This window comes from Sitodiplosis mosellana, unplaced genomic scaffold (assembly GCF_009176505.1).
Source record: "Sitodiplosis mosellana isolate CC-2019 unplaced genomic scaffold, AAFC_SMos_1.0 Smas_scaffold_6191, whole genome shotgun sequence".
NCBI classification, from domain to species: Eukaryota; Metazoa; Arthropoda; class Insecta; order Diptera; family Cecidomyiidae; genus Sitodiplosis; species Sitodiplosis mosellana.
In genome coordinates, this window is record NW_022601432.1 from 5929782 (window position 1) to 5949848 (window position 20067).

Genomic DNA, 20067 nt, shown 5'->3' on the forward strand with positions numbered 1-20067 from the left:
ACTGCATGAAAAATACGGCGAACTGATCGTCGGCCAAATTTGGTGATCAGATAAACAAAACATCGTATCGATTAAAATAACCGATCGGTTCAGATTCATTTCGATGCGGCCCAAGCAAACGATTCGTATTACGATTCAATTAAGTTGCACTTTGGGTGTACGTTATGTACGTTATGCAAAGTGAGTTCAAAATTTCGCATTTTTATCGGTTTAGTTTGTTTTTATGTTTTGATTTTGCCGGGGGAGCAAACAAGCAAGAAGCGCGATGCTCACTTACGGTTTAAATAATTTTTTCTTCTTCTTGTGGTTGAATGCCTGTGTGAAATTTTGCCCTGGAATCAGCAAACGTTGATAGGCCTCTCTAGGTAAATATATGCGGCATGTTTCAAACGATAAAACTGAATCGATGCAAAGCCATTAGACCTACCGGCCAGCTGGTATTGTTTCGCATTTTTCTCGCGAACAATAAACAACTTATTAAACAATATTTTTGCATAAGCACAATGGACCAGTGCCACCGCCACAAAGCTACACACACACACACACACACACACACACACATGCTTCCATTGACAATAAAAATGTATTTACACGGGATTGCACGATTGCGGAATTTTTCTATGAAATATTCGTAAAATTAATGGGAAACTTTGTTGTACGCCAGCCATTCGATGCTATTGAAATGGAGTGGCCGTCGCCGCCATCGTTGTCATCGCTGCTACTATGCGCACCCGCCACTTAATGAATGCATACGTGCATACTACACGGCAACGTGGCCCTTTTGGCTACAAAACCATTGGCAAGCAGGCACATCGCACCGTTTGCATCTGACACACAATCGACAATACACAATAAAATAGAAATAATTTAACAATTACTTTTGAGATTGTCCTCGTGGTCCGTTGTTGGTTAAATAACGTTAAGCCGTTCGGTTTGTGTTTCCATTTTTTTGTTTTCGTCAAGATTCTGCATCGTTTTACTCGTTGGATGCGATGCGCTGTATTTTGATCTTGAACCGGCGAGCTCGGCATACTTGTGTGACACCATGCAAAAGCAGCAGCGAACGGTGCGATCGGGCTAAAAAAAAAAAATAAAATAAACAGTAGCCGGTTGTTTGGGATATGCCTATTAAATGAAAACGATCTATTATTTTTCAGTGTTTCAGTTCGGAATAAATAAGGGCCACCGGTGTTTTCTATGCCGCGACACACACACACACACTCTTTGGCTTCGTCGACGAGGTTGACGACAACCTTTTTGTTTCATTCAATTTGCGCATTGTGCATACAATTTTCGTAATAATGAAATTGATGCCTGTTTGTAACACAACAACAAAGTAAAATAAAAAGACACAAACAAAAATGAACTGAGCTCATGGCTACGCAAACGCATGCCTAATAAGATACCGTGAATATCGCGCACGCGTTCATACAATAATCAATGCTGGAATATTTTCTGTTTGCACCGTTTTAATGCACCATCCTTCGTGCAATCGCAGTTATTGGCGTTTTATTTTGATTTCGATTCAAATTCGATTTGTCGGCGAAAGTGAACTGAGAACCGTTCTATTGAACGTTGTTATCCGCCGATTTTTCCAATGCAAAAGAATGCAACTAACGATAGAGCAATAGAGCAAAACGACCGCCCGAAACGAAACAGTGCAAACGAAAAACCAAAAACAAAAACGACTTTCTTATGCGGTTTCATTTTCTCTCGCTCGCTTTAATCGATTGGATTGGATGTCATTGCCGTCGATTTTTCGACTTTGTTGGCGGTGATGTGTTGACTTCACGTCGCAAATAGCTCGTGCTCAACAAAGCGCAATTATGCCGTTTGTATTTAAATCAAATATTAAGTAATTTTAATTTGCTCTCTACCTTATACAGCAGCAGATCAAATTGTGATTGTACGTAGTCCACTTGGATTTTCATTTACGAGATGCAAAACGAAAAACAGTTTTGCGAAAGCTATGTTTTGTCAATGAACATCGCAAAAGTAGTATGAAATTATACTCCGACGCCGCATTGACTCAATCAATGATGTGTCGCTTTCGCTTTGGCATAATCCTCTCAAATAATAATGAGCCAATTGATGGCCATCAACTCCCACGGTAATTAAAATTACATGCAATAAAAAACAATCCTTTTACATTTTAAGGCAATTTTTTTTTGTTGCATGCGATTAACAAATGTAGTGCCGAATCGGTTTTAAATGATTCAACAAAAGTACATACAATAGGTTGGGGCTAAATGAACACCAATCAATTGAAATGATTTAGCAAGCCGTCATTTTGAATTCAAAATTTAATGGACTCTACCATCGAATCGATGAGTATTTTAGCAACTCTCATCCTTAGCGACTTTTAGTAACTTCTCATCGTTGTAAGAGACTTTTTTCTGAACCACTTATTTCTATCATCAAATTTGTTTCGAACCAATTTCTGATTGTGCCTAAGTTCACACTTTATATCGAAAATGCATTTGGTATGCACGTTCTTAAATTGAAATCAAATAATATCACAATTTCATGCAAATGCTGCTTTCTTTAAATATTCATTTCACATTTAATCGAATCAAAACGAAAGGTACATCTAGGGATATCGTTTGTATGCCAATGCAACGTTGTGCATCAATCGATTGGGCAATCGTCCAATTTATTGTGTTGTGTGCTTGCGGTTATGTGTACGGGAAATAGCGCATACGCATAGTTCCATTGTTTTCGTTGAATTCAATGCGAATACAATAGACGTGCATGTGCAAAACGCAATAATGATATCGAAGAGAGAAGTGGAACCAGTCGAAAAACAGACAAGACACAAGTGCAAACGATGGCGAATACAAAAGTAACAAGTTGCAAGCAATGAATACCGATGTCATTGTCGGCCTGAACCATGCCCAGTTTACACATTTTGTCATTAATTTTTAACAGGCCAATCCACTGTCAATTGATAAATGCTATTCTAATGCGTTCAACAGAAGCCAATCGCTATTGAAATTATTGATTTCATTAGTCTTTGTGCCTTTCTGTTCATCGAGCGAGTATTTAATTTTGTATGCATTGTATTTTATGTGGTTCCGATTCAGAGCTGAACGCACTGGCTTGGCATTAATGTTGCTCGGACCTTTTTTTCTCGAATAAAAAATCGACAAATTTCCAATTTCAACGTCGTTTTTCATTTTTGAGCGGACGTAGAGAAGAATTTCGAATGAAAGCAATGAATTTAAAACGCCACGTGCACATTTCAAGTCGAAATGAGATTATCATTATCACTCAAAAAAGACTCAAACGGAAAGACAAGAAACCCCAGCGTTCCCACATGAATCGGGGAGAATTGTTCAATTGTGCGCAATTTGCTTTCATTGACGAAATTTGTATTCAGAAGAATGAACACTGTGATTTTCTTGGCTATTTCAAGTTATGGATTAGTTCCGAATCGCATGTGGTCGGCCAATCGGATAAATGGCTTAATGAACAAAGCCATCGTTTTCATCGCAAAAACAGCAGAGAACGCTCAATAAAAATTATTTTATTTATGATAATGACCAAGGAGTGAATTTCGTTTGCTCTCAGTTGCTCGTTTGTTGTTGTTTTTTTTTATTATTTTTTCTTCGTCAAGTTTCAAATTCATTGGGACAATACAGACCATCTCCACATTGAATTTGGTGATATTTTTTTTATTGTGTATTTTTAACTAATGTGTGGGTTTCACCAGGTTTTATTCATTTGCAAAAAAAAATCGTATCATCAACACTCTTCGATCGTCTGTAACGCATTTTGCTAGGTTCCGTTTGTTTTTGCCTTTTTCAGCGATGTTTATAATAAGCGGTGTTGCGCATCATTTTTATAAATTGGCAAATTATGGCCAAAAATTCTAACGTTTCGTTGCAATTTTGAGAGCATTTTGATGGTAATCAGAAATGGATTGAAGCACGGTTGAACTAATAACCCGACGTTTTTCGACACCGTTCCCTTTGAAAACTTTCAAAATTGGAGAAAAAAGAACTAAATGGTGATCTTTATTCAACAAAACAACGCGGCACAGTATCAAGGCGATTTCTATCATATTGTTTAATTTTATTGAATAACGATGCTTTTTTTCGAGTTGTAGGCGATGAGAACGACGACGACAGCGGCACTGTGCGTAATAGCTAATGCCAAATGGTCAAGATGAAATGAATAAAGAGAGAGCGAGAGAGAGAGAGAGAAACAACAAGAGAAGTAGACACGCATTATTGCCATTATTTGTCGCCCATCGGTGACGAAACTTTCCAATGCGATTCAATCGAAATACGCGCGCGCACGTCGAACGGATTAAATTAGAAACGACCTGATGTGTGTGAGAGGGAGAGGGACAGAGACACACAGAGAGAAGACAGCGACAGAATATTGAGCAAGAAGTCGTAAACAAAACCCAATTCCATAAATGGTGCTCAATAAATTTTCGAGCAATTTTATCATTTGGCTTTGCTCAACAGCAGGAGAAAAAGCTGCAAACAGAGCCGAAGCCATCCTGTAGCCATTCGAATTTATGCAAAAATTAAGTGTGACGAGAAGAGATGACTTTTTAATTCGGCTATAAATTACAATTCACTCGTTAACAAAATAGTATTCGTCACTCGATTTGAAAGGTGGACACTTTTTCTCTCTCTCTCTCTCTCTCCCTCTCTCCCCCACTCTCTTGTTTTGTTTCCATCCAACTGGAATCAAACGATGAAGTAGAAGAAAACAAAATCGTTAGATTTATATGATGGGTTTGCTCTTGAAATATTCGGCACGCGAAATAGCCTCAATAATTCGGTGAACGATCATATTTGGCTTGAATCACAACAGAGTAGTCAATTAATTGCTAATCGCGCCACTTTCAATAGCGCGTCGTAACTTAACCAAATACCGTTATGCATTGAGAGAGCATCACATAATTGACTAAAAATAGATTTGCTTTTTTCTTTCTGCTGCAACAAAAACCCATATAAAATATGAACATATTGGAGTTACTTTAAATTCCTGCTGCATGTTTATTTTCTCGTCTTCTGTTCTTTTTTTTGTTGCAAATCAACAAGATCGAAGATGGATTGGCTCGAGGACAATCGCTTAGAATGGAAATATAATGCAACTTGTTCCATGAAGAGCACAAGTGCAAAACTCCGTGTACATGGCAAACACGATAAAAGCGAACACATATCACATCGATGTCTTGCATTTGCAGACAACAAAATATTAGAAATGCTTCGTCGGTTGGTTGGTTGGTTGGTTGGCTGGCTGTTTGGATAGCGACACGCACGCAAATTTTCCACTTGTATAGCCATTGAGCCATTTTGTTGTGTGTTACGTGGTAAAAATTTTAACTCACGGGCTTAAATTCAAAATGGCCACACTTTGGAATTCGCACACATCATTCGACCAAATGCAAGACTCTCTCGTTTGCGTTTCATTTGCGCATAGACTTGTGATACCAATATTATATAGTATGGTAGTATACGCAATGTCTGCTCATTTGAAATACCAACCAATTATCGAATGAATAAACATTTCGCACACAAACGGCTGCTGAACAATAACCCTCCATTGCTTGGAATTAAACTCTCTGCATGCGCGATTGAACAACAAATGAACACATTATCATTTCGAATTTCATGAGGTAGAAAACTTTTTTCACTCAGATTCGAAATGGTTGGCATTTTTAATTACCATTCGATTCTTATTTCAGAATGATATGTGCAGGTTTAAATTATTATTTGAATAAAGAGCAAACACCCATTTTCTTCACTTCTACTTCATTGTTATAATTGTTTATTTTATTAATGTAATTATTAATTCGGCCAATAACAACGGGACTAGTTCGTTTATTGGCGATTCTCTGCTGTTTTTCTTCTACTTTCCTTTGAATTTGCATTTGCTATCTCGTTCAAGTTGGTCAAATAGCGAATAATTAATGCACTATGACTGCGTTCATATTCAATTCTTTCATGTGATCAGAATCAGGTCATTTTAAATTATTCTCTGAATGAATGAAATCATGAAAAACTTCCATCTAACTTTGTGATCACCAAAAAAGTGCGTTTTCAAAATAAATCAAATATTTGAATCAACCAAAAAAAAACCAATCTTCGTCAAATTTTACTATATTTGAAATATTTGTTTATTGAACTGTATCTAAATCTATCGAAACCTATCTTGAAAGTCATCCATTAAATTTAAAGCATTCATGTGAAAATTAGCATGAGACTGGGTAGTAATATTCGAAATACATTTTTAATTCAACACTGCGTGTATTGAACTCATTTTCGAGCTAGTAGAGAAATGAATAACAAATAAAATCACTAAAATTATTAGTTATTAACATCAAATCAATTGAACATTCCAAATTTAGGTTTGGAACAAAACAAAAGCGCCTAATTGACTAATTTTACACTGTTTTAAATGACGTAAGCAGCAATGGCAATAGGTATAAACGCCCACAATTCTGACATTGACTGGATAGATGGAGTGAACGAAAGATGAAAAAACAACACGCACACACACACACACACGAACGAGTGCTCACGTTTCAAGTTGGCAGCTCTTGCGCCAAATGAAAGAATTGAGAATTGTTTAAGCTTCATTTCATTTAAGACACCTCATTATTGAATATGATTAATTGATTTGCCATTTTGGTGCATTGTTTCGATATGCAAGTAACAAAACAAAACAAGTGTTTTTCGATTGGGAATTTCATGAAATGAAGTAATAAATTTAGAATCTTGGTATTATGTGGCTTCGGACATTGTTTTTTTATCAATCATACTACCGATAGCGAGAATACAAGATATTTTGGAATCCGTAGTGTAATATTTTCCACACTGCTGATACTCTCGCTTCGGACGTATCAAATAATTAAATTTCATGCATCAAAGAATGATTGCGGTCTAAACATGACGGACATTAGAAACCCAAAAAATCCGATAACACTTTGATATAACTCGTAACATTTTTTCTGAACTTCAAACGAATCGAATATTTTGAGTGAGTACGGTTTAATGTCATTTAAATTGTGTGAATTGAAATTTCCACCATTGTAAAACACCTGCATCAAGACTTGAAATTAAACTAACCCCAATGTTGAAACCAAGCAAAAATTCAAGCTCATGCCTATCAAAAAGCATAAAAAATCAGCATGACTTCCCATAGGGCACCGCAAAATCATTTGGCGTTGACATATTTGCGCACTGTTTTTACTCTCCTTTACTTTCAGTAAAAAGAGAGGAAAAAAATGTATTGATTTAAGTACATTTTCAGTCTTTTTTTTCTCTTAACTCCGTAACCGTTTAAAACGACGAAAGCGAGAGGAAAAAAACGGTATTCATTTTATACAAAATTAACGTGAACAGCGCCAAAAAGCAGCATTAATATGCACTTGTTTAATGTAGTCACTGTAATTATCCATGTAAAGAATGTGATGAAAGATCGAACATGATGTGTCGTGTACTTTTTGACGCGACACAAAAATAAGAACGAACGAGCGAACAGAGAGTGCAAAAGAGGAACAGAAACATACACACACTCTACGATAAAATGCGCAAAAATGGGAACAAGTAAAATGTATACAGGAGAGATAAGAGGAAGAAAAAAAAACGCTGTGAAAGAAATTTCACGTATAATTTAACAGATTGCATTGAATGCCGATGGTGATGGCAGGTAGTGAACGTTTTTGGTCATACACATTGCGCGTGTGTGTATCTGTGTCTCTGTTTTTTTTCTCTCTTTCTCTCCCTCTCACTCCGGCTCACTCTCTTATCGATCTTCACCTGAACTGGTAATTGTTATTCGTTTGGCGCATAAGTGTCAATATTTAATGGGAATAATTCGATGTAAAGCCTATTAATATCCATTAGCATTGCATTGCGATCGCAAAATAAATTCGTCGGGTTTTTGTGTGCGCGAGACGATGCATCATCTCATTCCATGGCAGTCAAGTGCAAAAGTTATCCAGACCTCAGTCGGTGTGTGTGTGTGTGTGTGTGTGTGCGTGCTTGCAATACGCAGCGGGAAAATTGCGAGTTGCGAACCCGACGTACTTCGTTTTCAATCAGTAATATTAACGTATTTTCTTTACGATTCTCTCGTTTGTCAGTTGCTTATGTTTCTTTTTATTTTTATTTTCCATTTTCTTTGTTTCAATATCACATTTATTTTTGTGTGTTTTTTTCTTCTTGCTGCGCTCGCTTCGCAATTCCAGTGAAAAGAACATTGTTGCCATTTTTTTCTGTATTGGCGCACTAGCAAGCCCGTTTGGGGAACTGCATTCGATTAGAGGAACGCAATCTGAATGTGCTGTTTTATATATATATATATATTTAGTATAATTTCGTATTGTCTTCACATGTGACGACCATGATGGGCTTTGAAAGACATACTTGATGGAAATATTCGTTGTTATTTCTTCATAATTTTGGGGAATCCATAATTCTCGAAATTTATCTCTGTCTCTTTTCAAAAAATTGTTCCTCAAAACATCCTAGAAATGGCCATCTCACTGCTTGTTTCAAACATATTGTAGCTGCATTGCGACCACTTCTTTCAATAGACTGAATGTCTACTTTTCACCGTAAAAACGTTGAAAATCTTCATAACAAGCAACGATCGCCTATGATCTATGATGGCATTTTCAGTGCGATGTTATAAAGTAACAACTGAATAAAATCATGCGATGAGTCAGTCAGTCAGGCAAGCAAGAACAAAAAAAACAACAACAACAACCAACCGATTCGCGTAATGGAAAAAGAGCAACGTAATTGAATCGATGTGGTTGTGGCTGACTGCTACAAAAGAATATTGCACAGATTTTACGTGTGTGTGATTTCCCATCGCGTCTAATGCATTGCAATCGAACTGTTTGTTCGTTGGAACGCATATTTTAGCGTAAATCAAATAGAAGAAAAAAAAAATCACGAAACAAAACAACGAATCGAATGACAGTGTGTGTATATCTCCAACCGGTATATGAATGTTAGAAATAGCGACACCAGTCCATTGTGATTGTCGTATTTTCTAACGACAGCCCGAACCGACTTGAAAAATGATGATAATTTTGGTCTCACATGAAATCATCGCTTCGCATCGTATCGCAAACTCGACAGGTCGTTACACAACGAATTTGAAACACACATATGCTCGACGATAACAATTCGTATTTCGATTTGCACTACACCAAATCGATCATTTATTTATTGTCTCAAGAGAATCGGAATCTCGGTACCATTTGGTCTCTGAACGCAATCACATGCCAAATACACACTCACTTCTCCTAATCGCTTACAAGTGGATTGAAACTTGTTTATAAACATTGTGCATTCAATTCAAATCCACACTCATCGAGTTGCCATTTTCCGTAGCCGCAATGTAAGCAAGCACATGCTTTTTCGACAATCCAACTGAAACGGTGGATTTCAAAAGAAAAATAAATGAAAGGAAATACTGCAATGCAATCGATCGAAATATTCACCTCCGAAATTTCCCTTTGATGAAGTTTCCGAATCGTTTAAAAAGAGACTTCCATGGAAAAACTCTATGGTGGAACTCATTCTTTTCAAGAAGGAAAAAAAATAATCATATTTTGAGCCTCAACTGTGTTCGTTCTGGAAATGTCTTATGAAAATGCGCAATTTTTTCCAGCGCAATGGAAACGCTTGCATTCGTTCAATGTGGCAGTTTATTTTGTTGAAAAATTACACCATGGCATGTACAGATGCATTCGCTTATGAGCTTTTTTCGAATGTTTCATTTGCAATTTACAATTTATCAGTTAATTTATTTACGCATACACACACACACACACAGCAACAAAATAAATGAACGTATTTCTTGTCATAGCAAATGCATTCAGACTGTTGTCCTTTGGAATAATTTTTTGTATCGCTTCAAAATCCGTAAATGGTAAAAAATGTTTGCAATATTGAAGAGAAAAAAAATGCTGTTTGTATCCATTTTTAAAAAGAGTATCGTGTATCTATAGAGCGAATGTCAGAATTTGTTGTAAAATATCGAACCACAGCAGCAGCCAGCAGTGACAGCAGTAGTTCAACAGAAGAAAAAAAATCATATTCCAAGGAGTTCGAATGCTTGACGAAATGGAGAAAAAAAAGAAGCGATTTGGACGTGAATCTATTCGATTCGATCGTACAGAGATAAAAATGTATCTCAATTCTTAAACATCATAATAATTGAACACCTTCGTTACTATACAAGCTACTCGATTTCAGTACAATAGTGATAATTGCAGCAAATTATGAGCTCTCAAATATTACCACTTATAATACGACGCCCCAATGAGACAGATGCAAAGGGCGGGAGAGGCAGACAGACATAGAGACATACACGAACGTCAGCAGTAACAAAAATTAATCCATACAGATTTGTTGAGCACGATGCTGAGGGGAAAAAAAACGTTAAAATTATGTTTCACGTGATGATTTTTATGGTGATATCCAGTTTTTTATTTTCGTTCATTTCGTCCCAATCTGTAGCCTGTTTAGTATGCGTTTTGCGTGCATTTACTGCACATCTCATCACAAACACACACAGAGAGGGAGAGAGAGGTGGCTGAAACCAGTAATGCACGTCTGTTTCGCTTTATTTTGTACGGCTGCATTTGCAATTTGTATTGCTTCTTTTTTATATATATATTTATTTCGCTGTTCGATTGCGTGAGCTCACGTTTAGCTTCGTCAACGTTGCTACAGCACATTCTTGATGCAATGCATTCGATGCATTATATTCCGAGGATTCAAATATAAAATGTACTCATCGTTACATTTCTCACCGTTTTTCATATCGGTTGCCTCTTTTTCCACATTCGTTCGACAAAACATCGATTGTCTCAATTTCAGTGGGAAATAAACAGTGGATGAATCATGCAGTTTTCGGACGGGGGAGCAGAACTTTTTCGAAACGAACGAAAATTTCCACATATATGATGTCTTTTTAGACAAATTTGGGTTTTCATTTGTGAGAAAATGCGCTTTCCTCGAAATCCTTCATTTATTTACCTTTTTTGCAGGTAAGGCAAATGGTAAAGCGACATTCGAAATAATTTTTTTATCGAGATTAGATTTCAGTTTATTCTCGGACTTCATCAAAGTCATTTCTATCATACGTTTTTGTTACTTTTCTTTCAACCATCAATTAGAAATCTTCATCGATCAAGGTCTCAATTGGAGATGTTGACTAGAATTGTTTCACGATAAAAAAAAAACTCGACGATGAAGAAAGAAAAAAGAAGAAGAGGAAAAAAAAATTGAAATGTTCTGTGGAACTCCATGATGTCTGGCGCGCATACAATGACCACATATGATAGAGCGTGCAATGCGGTATTTGTTGACATTGAAAATATGTTTTATGTTTGACTATGGATTCACAGTAAGTTTGCGTAACCATATTCTAATGCAAATCGTGCATAAAAAAGTAAACGCTCACAATTCGTCGAAGTAAAATGTATTGTTTGGCATAGCGCACACACGTACACACATACAGTATATGTATGCCATATTGCATTATGTCTCTCGTTCTCACTGACTCTATTTTTTGTTGTTGTTGTTGCAAAATGTGTACTGATCGATGAATGGCTCGAACGATGATATCGTTCATCGATTGCCAATGCAACGCCAATTTTCTTCTCTTTTGAGTAAATGACGGATGTTTAGTCAGGCGATTATTATTTCTGGAGTAGACAGTGAAGAGACATTCGCATCAGCAGCAGCAGCAGCCGCACTGAGCTCCAGACTAAAAGTAACAAAATGAAAATTACAACAACAACAACAAAAAGCAATAAGAATGAAAAAGATGCATTTCTTTCCCATAACCATATCGAGAGTTAGTGGCCTCGTCAACAAATGTGAATCATATTATTATGGCAATAGCGACATTTGTTTCTTTCTCTTCACTTGTTGTTGTCCATATTTGATTTCTGGTATGTCACGATGCACTGAGCAAAAATATGTAGACAGTAATCCGAAGTGTCCCAGGTGCTGTTGCTACTGTTGCTACTGCTGATGTGCATTGGGAGTTGCGTGCGTATGTGGTGACAAAGTTCTAAATAAGATGGGCAAAACTAACAACAAACTACAACAACAACAACGAAATAAAACACCAGAGTGCTTGAACAAGATGACATTCCCGATTGAAAGGTGGCCGGAAAATTGAACATCGCGCGTCAGAATAGTTTCAAGGCTATTTTCCCATTTCGATTTTTTAATTAAATTGTTGAATATTCATTTGGTTGACGGTCATACTTGATGGCTTTGGTGTTTAATCATTTTTGTTTTGTTTCTTTGTCAATTACAGGATGACCGTTCACCTTTGTCGTCAGGTGAATCGAGCGACGAGTCATCAAGTGTTGAAGTGGCCGGCCCTAGTCATCACATTCAAGAGCAAATTGTTCGGCGTCAACGGCAACCACCACCGCCGCCACAACAGCAACAACAACAACAACAGCAGCCGCAAGCCGCACCTACGAAAAAACAAGAGTCTCAACAGTCGCAGCCACAACAAATTCAAGTTCGAGAGGAATTAGGCAAAGCGTTCGGAAACAGTACCAGTCTAAATAGTCTGATTTATCCACAAGCTTTAGTCAATTTACCACAAGAAGTGCTTATGAACCTGGTTCAAAGTGGTCATCTCCAAGTTGAAGAAGAAGGTAATGCCCCGCAGTTATTTTTGGTTCGCAATGTCTGTTTCACTTTTCGATTATATTATATTTTCGATTTCGATTTCGATGCCATACCTTAAATCCAACTTGATTCATTCAATGGATCACTGACCATTTTTGCTGAACATAACAACAATGGGCCTGTCCACTATGGTTTTTACACACAAATACGTTATCCATTCAGTTAGGTAGTGGCTCGCCACCGCCACCGCCACCGTCCCAATTGCATTCATTCGGAATGAATTTTTACATATTTGATACGCTTTTTTCCCTCTCGATTGGCGTGCACGAGATGCTATTTTTGGTGTGTTAGGTCCAAAAACCGAAACAAATACGTATAATATGAAAAATATAAGCCATGCCATTGGCGATAAGTGAGCCGTCTCCGTATGCCGGTACCGTGTTTGGTTCATCCATAAACTGAGATGCACTCAGCTTACAGTTGTTGTTATTACTATTGTTGCTGTTGTTGTTGTTGCTGCTGGTCGTCAATGTCTTACTGATTTCCTTATTTTTACATTGTATTACGCTTTCAAAATGGGCTTTAACATGCTGATGAAAATGTCGGCGGCGTATGCGGCAACAGTCTATTTCTTTGGTGATTGATTCCAATTTCGGATTTGTATGAATGAAATTGTAAAACTGAAACGGGCGGCATGTGACAATGTGAACAAAACAAACAATTGACGGCGGCATTGGCACTGGCACTGGTACCGATCTACCAACCGAACAAGGACAGCAAATATTTCTAAAATGCCGAATGCTTTTATCGGCTTTGGTTTGTAAACGCTTTTGGTGATTGCAACCGATCACATACACAACCATACCACGGTTAAATGAGAGTGAAACATGAAAATTACAAACCGTACTACAATCAACGAATCACAAACAAATGATCAACAATGGCATTGTTCGTCTCTCTCTCTCTCTCTCTCTCTTTTTCTCTCTGTCTTTGACTGCATCACTCTCATTCCATATTTTATTGTATCGCCTTCATTGACGGAGACTTATCGACACTCTGACACACTGATTGACTGATGCACACTAACGTGTCAACAAAATATTTTTACTCTGCATTTCTATATTAATTCATGTCTCACGGTTTTACTTCTCTCTCTTTCTCTCTCACTCTCTATCGTTTCGCTATAGAAAATGGACGTCACTTTATATCGATACCGTTATTGCCAAGGTAAGACATGAGACTTCTTTCATCCTTCCGCTGAGAATATTTCGTTGAATTTTCTGTGTTTTTGCTTTTTTCTTCTTGGGTTCCAGCAATTCTGATGAAGGTGGAGGAGCAGCGGGTGGCAGCAGCAGTGGCAGTAGTAGCAACAGTAGTCGAAATAATGCGAAAAAATCGGGGACCTGAAAATCGTTTGACCATCGAACAGAACTCTCATATCTTGTGAAATCATCCTAAATGTTGATGTTTATTTAAATTTAGTTTAAATCACGTCACGGGATTGAATCAAAATGCTTTCATTTTTTTGTTTTCTTTTCGTTCGTCGCATGATTAACCATGCCAATTTTCTTTTTCTTCCTTCCACACATCATGTACATAGGTTCGAAATGATATAATTGTTTTGCAAATCGAGTCTTCTGTAAAATATAATAAATAATATAATCGCCAAATATGTAACCATTAACGAATTTTCAATTGTTTTCACTCTTATATTAGAATGACTTCTCACCGAATCATTAGGTCATCATCAAGTCATCATCGTCGTCGTCATTCGATCTATTAACCAATTTATTGTTATCAATTTGAAATCGTTCAAAATATTCGAATTCAAAATTCAAAGAATAAACTGATTTGAATTTGGTGTGAACCAATTAAAAGAAAAAAACGTCTGCATTAATTTTTTTTTTTTGCTAATTTTTAAGTTTTTTCAACATAATTCAATCGTTTGCCTATCTCAAATGAACCCATCAACGAATTTCTGGTTTAAGCAGAGATTCTGCACACCAAACATTGTTTATATACTTAATCCAATATTCGTACCATTTCACATTAAGTGAATTTTGGTTTTCCGTTTTGAAGAAACGAGAGGTAAATTTCATTTATGCAAATGTTTTCGCCTTTGTCACTGAAAAATAAAACCCAATAAATACGTATATTTATTTAAAAATTGAATTTAGGTGTTAAAGCAAAATGAATTCTGTAAACTATTGAAAAACTGATGAAAAATGATATTTTTTAATGAAATAAATCAATATTCATGCAAAGAAAATACGTTTAAATTTTGATTACAACATTTTAGGTCAATATTTGGTGCTCATTTTGAGTGTGATTTGCTCTCCATCTGCCGAAGGTAAAATCTTCCTGCAAATCAATTTTGATCGATTTTGTCCAAATGAAAATGTTTGCAAATAGGTAGGTCTTTGCTTTAAAATGAAATTTTCGGAGGAGAACGGTTCAAAGCAATGGACAGTCAAAGCGACTGGGTAATGATTGTGTATATTGCCGTTCGTCATTGTTGGTTAGCAATATAGCACACAGAACCCACATGATGAATAATGATTGCAAATGAATAAATAATAGCGTTGCGTTGTCAAAATTGGCAGTTCCGGAGCGTTTTTGGACCATAAGGCACTTGTATTTCATATTAAATCAAAGTTCTATGCATTTTTTTTATTTGAGCGAACAAGCTAAGAATGATGGAGAGCACGCTACTAAATTATTAATTTCCAATACTCAAAACGGAAGCTATCAACGCATTTACTTCAACGAATTGATATTGGTTTCACGTATCCAATGCCTCAAAACTCATCATGATCTGACTAGTTTGCTCTGTGTGTGTGTCTCTCTCCATCTCTTTCTCTCTCTCTGTGTCTTTCTCTCGTTCTATCGGGCACATCGATAAAAGTGGTGTATTGTTTAACATTTTACGCGAATGAATCAAGCCGGTCAAACGTTGCAGTGATTCGGTTGTTCGAGTTCTGCTGAGCAATCGTTTTGTCCAGTCCACCATCATTATGTCTGCTGTCTGCTTAGTTCTCATAAAATGTTCCTTAACTGTCTAGCTCATCATTACACAAGTTACATATTAAACGATCACGACTCATTTTGGAAGCGTCATCATTCACGAAGAGTATGCTGCGGTGTAATGAAAGAGGAAACGAAAGAAGATGAACATGAAAAGCAAATGGTTACAAAAACACATTGAACAATATTAATCAATGAGTATGCAAACAATAACGCATTTCCATGTAATATTTATTTCCATTGTTTCGACTTACGCAAAATTATACACAAAGAGGTATATGATTATGTTCGTCTAATTCGTTCGATTTGATTTAGAACAAAAGAGTAAAGTATACGTCCGAATGAACGAACGAACGAATGACATGAATATGCATGCACGAAAAACCGCCATCCAAATAAGGGCACAATCAATTTTATAATTATTTCTGAAAATTCTAAAGCAAAAGTCACTTTTATGGTTATCTCAGTGGATTCGATGCCTTAGCTCTTATTTCATCATTCAATTCGATTCACACATCATCGTTTGAATTGCGAGTGCACGAGTGGAGAGGTTGAATCTTGATTTTAAATCAAAGCGAATTATTGCGGTGATGATGATGATCACACATTCGGCTGTTGAAAATAAAAAGAACACAATTGTTTTTCATATGTGTGTGTGAGAAACAGAGAGAGATAAAGAGAGAGAGAGAAAAGAAAATGAAAATGAAAAGAGTTTCGGTAAACGAACAGCTTTGAATGAGCGTTTGCCGTAATTTATGGTTTTATGTGAGAAACCGATAAAAAAAGAGACACTGGTCCAAGTGTTCGTGATGCACGATTTGTTGTTTTCTTTCAACGACAACGACAACATCACATCAATCCAGGTCTATGCCATTAGATTTCATGCAAAAATGCCAGCCCACTATCGAATGAAAAAGTTTCAATCAAATCATTTGATCATTTCAAATAAAAGAAATGAAAGAAGCAAAAAAAATGAATAATAAAAATGCTATATTTCTCTTACCAAAGCAAATAACAATTATTCTCCAACCCGAATGTGTTTACGTTGGAAGAGTGAAAAATATTTGGCTCAACGCACATTCTCATTCGATCGACGCACAACTTATGATTAAATGCAGAGAATGTTCGGCGCAACATACGAGTATCTCACCGAAAATAACATTTTTTTTTTTTAATGATTGTTGTTGTTTTTCATTTATTTTCGACACAATCGGTCTCAAACGAACGAATATAGAAATGAATATGTTTTGCACTCTTTTTTGGCATGAATATTTTGTGGCAACCCACAGCCGACGGACAAACGCCGAAAACTGCACGTCTAAATCGTTCTAGGCGTTTTTGACATCTGATCCGTGTTGGCCTGCGTTCATCTGTGTAAACGTGATGTATATCATGTCATCGACGCAAAAAAAAAATTCGTTTTTTTCCCAAGAACAACATCGAAATTCAAACGCACACACACACACACGCGTATTGCAAACATTATATATATATTGTATCATAAACAGTTAGGAGCCGAAAAAAAAGTACGGCTAAAATTAGTTGAAAAAAGTCCATACGGTGTTGTTTGTAAACAAAATCGAATGTTTTTGTTGAAACATTCCGGGTGAATGGAACAAAGAAAATGGCATCAATTTTGTTGCTGAGGATCGCACAGCAGCCAGATGCGTAGGCGTAAGCAATTCGCGTATATATAGGAGATTGCACTTCGTCGCAGCATCAGTATCAATTGAAATCAGCTCGGAATCAAATCGTGCTAGCCAAAATAAAAGTCTATTTTTTTCAAGTGAAAATTTAAAAAAGAAAAAGAGTGAAAAATGGCAACACGACCATACTTCTTTGAAGAACACTTTCCCACAAGTTATCACTTGACCTTCGCACCACCGGTTCAACATCATCCCGGAAGATTGAACTATCCTCGTGAGGACCTCGATAAGATGGCACACATGGACAAGGATGGCTACCATTTGTACGTGGATGTCAAGGAATACGACGATGATGAAATAAGCGTGCGAACAATTGATGAGACAATTATTGTTGAAGGAAAACAGAAAAAACGCCCCGGAAACGCTTTACCACGTCATTTTGTTCGTCATTTTAAATTGCCGGAGCATTATGATTCAGAAGATGTATTCTCGGCCATTTCGGACGATCGCATCTTGGAAATTAGAGCCTTACCAGCACACATGAAGAGATGCAGACCACACATTGCACCAACTACAGGGGAGAAAAAATGAAGTGTCTGCAAAGACGCAAAATAACAACAGTAGAATCAACTATCAAATGGTTTTGAATCTTGTTGAGTGACGATATAGGACGAATCAATGTGTTTTTTTTTCTCTATTTCACATCATTTTAGGCACCATCACTTGCGCAAGTGATGGTCGAAATGTATGTATTCATAATTTATTTTAAAGGTCCTCAATTGATATTTCACAAATGTAAATGCTTTGAACAAAAATTTAATAAAAATAAAGAAAAAAAATAAATCAAAAAGTGAACAATGTGCTTTTTATTGGTCTTCTTGATATCAGAGATTGTTTTATTTTGATTTTCAGGCGCCTCAATCGAAATGTTTCAAGTTGAAATAAAAACAAAATATTCAGATTCCGATAGATCACTTGATCCTTTGTCAACGGGTTCAAAAAAACAGCTTTTCACAATAGTCAGTAGTCATTTGTAATTTGATTTTTTCATCCATTTTTTCACTGAATTTGCATACAGTCTGGCTAAGATAAATCGCTCAATTCGACCCAGTTGCTATGGCACAATTCAATTGGGTAAAATTTAATTGAAAAAATAAAGAAATACGCACTTTTGCTACCTGAATTCAATCTGATTCCAAGAATAGCTCCGAGGCAATCAAAACATTGAAATGAACTTTTTTATGCGCATCCATGGCTGTGCAAAATGACATCGGCAATTGTGTCTGTTGTGAATGGATAATATCCATTGGATATAAACAGATCTATGGTGCGCAACATATAGTATCGTGTATTACAGGAATCGTGACATTTTTCATAAAAAGTGTCTTCATTTCAATAGGGGTCCTAGCGAAATATACTTAAATTCGTTTTTTTTTCATTAATTCGACCATATTGGCTTCATTAAAGTTTCCAACATTGTGGTAGTAAAAAATAAATTGAATATTTTTATAGTATTAGATGATAAAATGACATCTTTTCATCTTCAGACGTATAGCGAAACAAAGAAACCATATGCCTTGACGCCTGAACCATTTCGAAAGTTATTTTCAGTTCGTTTCTGTTTATAAATTTCATTAAAATTTCAATTCAGTGAGGTCATTCTTTTTTTTAAACAATTTCCGAAATTTAATGAATTAAAATAAAGAAGAAGAAAAATCAGTAAACTCAAGCTACTTGAAATTCATAGACTATGTTCAAGTCTTGAATTGAACTAACGAGGATGAATCATCTGAAAGTCGCAATAACAATGAAAAGAACGATTATTTTCATTTCCAGAGAATGTCCGAACCAAATTGATATCATTTTGAGTGCGTATTCATGATGAGCCGGTAAATTTGTTTACATTCTGGAGCTATTTTTACCATTGATAGATTCATTTCAAGCTACACAAACAGAAGGCTTGCGCATGTGCACAAAACAGCCAAAAAAAATGGTTTTTGTCTATACTGAGTTGCAAGATCCAAACAATTGTGTCTAATTGGTCGCGGAATGAAAACAAAAACATCGGCATTTCAAATAACAAGCCGAGATATAGTCAATAGTAACTAGGTCTGCTACCAAAAATAACAACGCCAAATTGAAGCGGAATAATAGCCGACAAAAAAATGTCGATAATTATGTGATGTTGTTTTCGTCAGTGGTCATTCTTTAAATGTCATTGGACCCTTGGCGCCGCTCCAAATGCACGCCAGATTGTAAATATCTCATTCACTTTGCTTTGGATGTTGAGTTTTTATACATTGTTATCATTTCAAAAGAGGGGAACGACAATACTTTCCTTCGACATTCGCCGCTCATACCCAATCAGAAAAGCTTTAATACGGCGCAGTAAGTAACGATCAAAGGATATGGGTGACTTTTGTTTTTCGCGTTACGGGATTTTTCGCAAGTTTTGAAAATAAATCGATTTCATTCGCAAAGACTCATGTTTAAATCATAACATATCAAGTTTATACAACAAGTTTGAACGAAATCGAAGAGATCAAATCGGAATTTTTCCCCGATTGGTGTGGAATCGTCGTGTATTACTCACCTTACCCATATATCAAAAACTGAAATGTAAAAAACATTCATTCGGAAAATCGGTGCGATTTTTTTTCAGAATAAATTTATTCATTTCCAATTTTAGTTCACTAGTCATTTACAATTTCATAAATATTTGTTGCATTTTATTTTTTGGTTGTTTTTGTTTT

General features: G+C 36.3%; 3 protein-coding genes and 1 long non-coding RNA gene across 6 annotated transcripts in view; 3 read left to right on the forward strand and 1 right to left on the reverse strand.

The window, feature by feature from the left end:
• LOC129576940 (serum response factor homolog) overlaps positions 1-14913 on the forward strand; it is a 56372-nt gene extending 41459 nt beyond the window's left edge. For both annotated transcript variants that reach the window (XM_055463119.1, XM_055463117.1), the window contains exons 5-7: positions 12319-12670; positions 13832-13871; positions 13958-14913. In XM_055463119.1, coding sequence (XP_055319094.1) covers positions 12319-12670; positions 13832-13871; positions 13958-14051 — 486 coding nt within the window. In that variant the 3' untranslated portion in view covers positions 14052-14913. The remainder of the gene's footprint in view (positions 1-12318; positions 12671-13831; positions 13872-13957) is intronic.
• Positions 14914-15422: 509 nt separating this feature from the next.
• On the reverse strand, positions 15423-16999 carry LOC129576943 (uncharacterized). Its single transcript, XR_008688946.1, has 3 exons — positions 16672-16999; positions 15923-16569; positions 15423-15779 (listed from the first exon to the last, which is right to left on the reverse strand). It is a non-coding gene; the product is annotated as an uncharacterized LOC129576943 (long non-coding RNA).
• A 381-nt stretch (positions 17000-17380) lies between these two features.
• LOC129576941 (heat shock protein 26-like) lies at positions 17381-18172 on the forward strand. Its single transcript, XM_055463120.1, has one exon. The coding sequence runs from the start codon at positions 17486-17488 to the stop codon at positions 17903-17905; it is 420 nt and encodes a 139-aa protein (XP_055319095.1). The 5' UTR covers positions 17381-17485; the 3' UTR covers positions 17906-18172.
• A 1467-nt stretch (positions 18173-19639) lies between these two features.
• LOC129576887 (uncharacterized) overlaps positions 19640-20067 on the forward strand; it is a 9144-nt gene continuing 8716 nt past the window's right edge. The window contains exon 1 of one of the 2 annotated variants that reach the window (XM_055462932.1): positions 19640-19702. The gene's annotated coding sequence lies outside the window, so the exon portion shown is untranslated. Of the gene's footprint in view, positions 19703-19819; positions 19960-20067 lie in introns of those variants that run through there. The other variant, XM_055462931.1, reaches the window with a different exon arrangement.

Bases quoted from the DNA above. Each gene is read 5' to 3' on its own strand.
- LOC129576941 (XM_055463120.1), top strand. From the start codon at position 17,486: ATGGCAACACGACCATACTTCTTTGAAGAACACTTTCCCACAAGTTAT.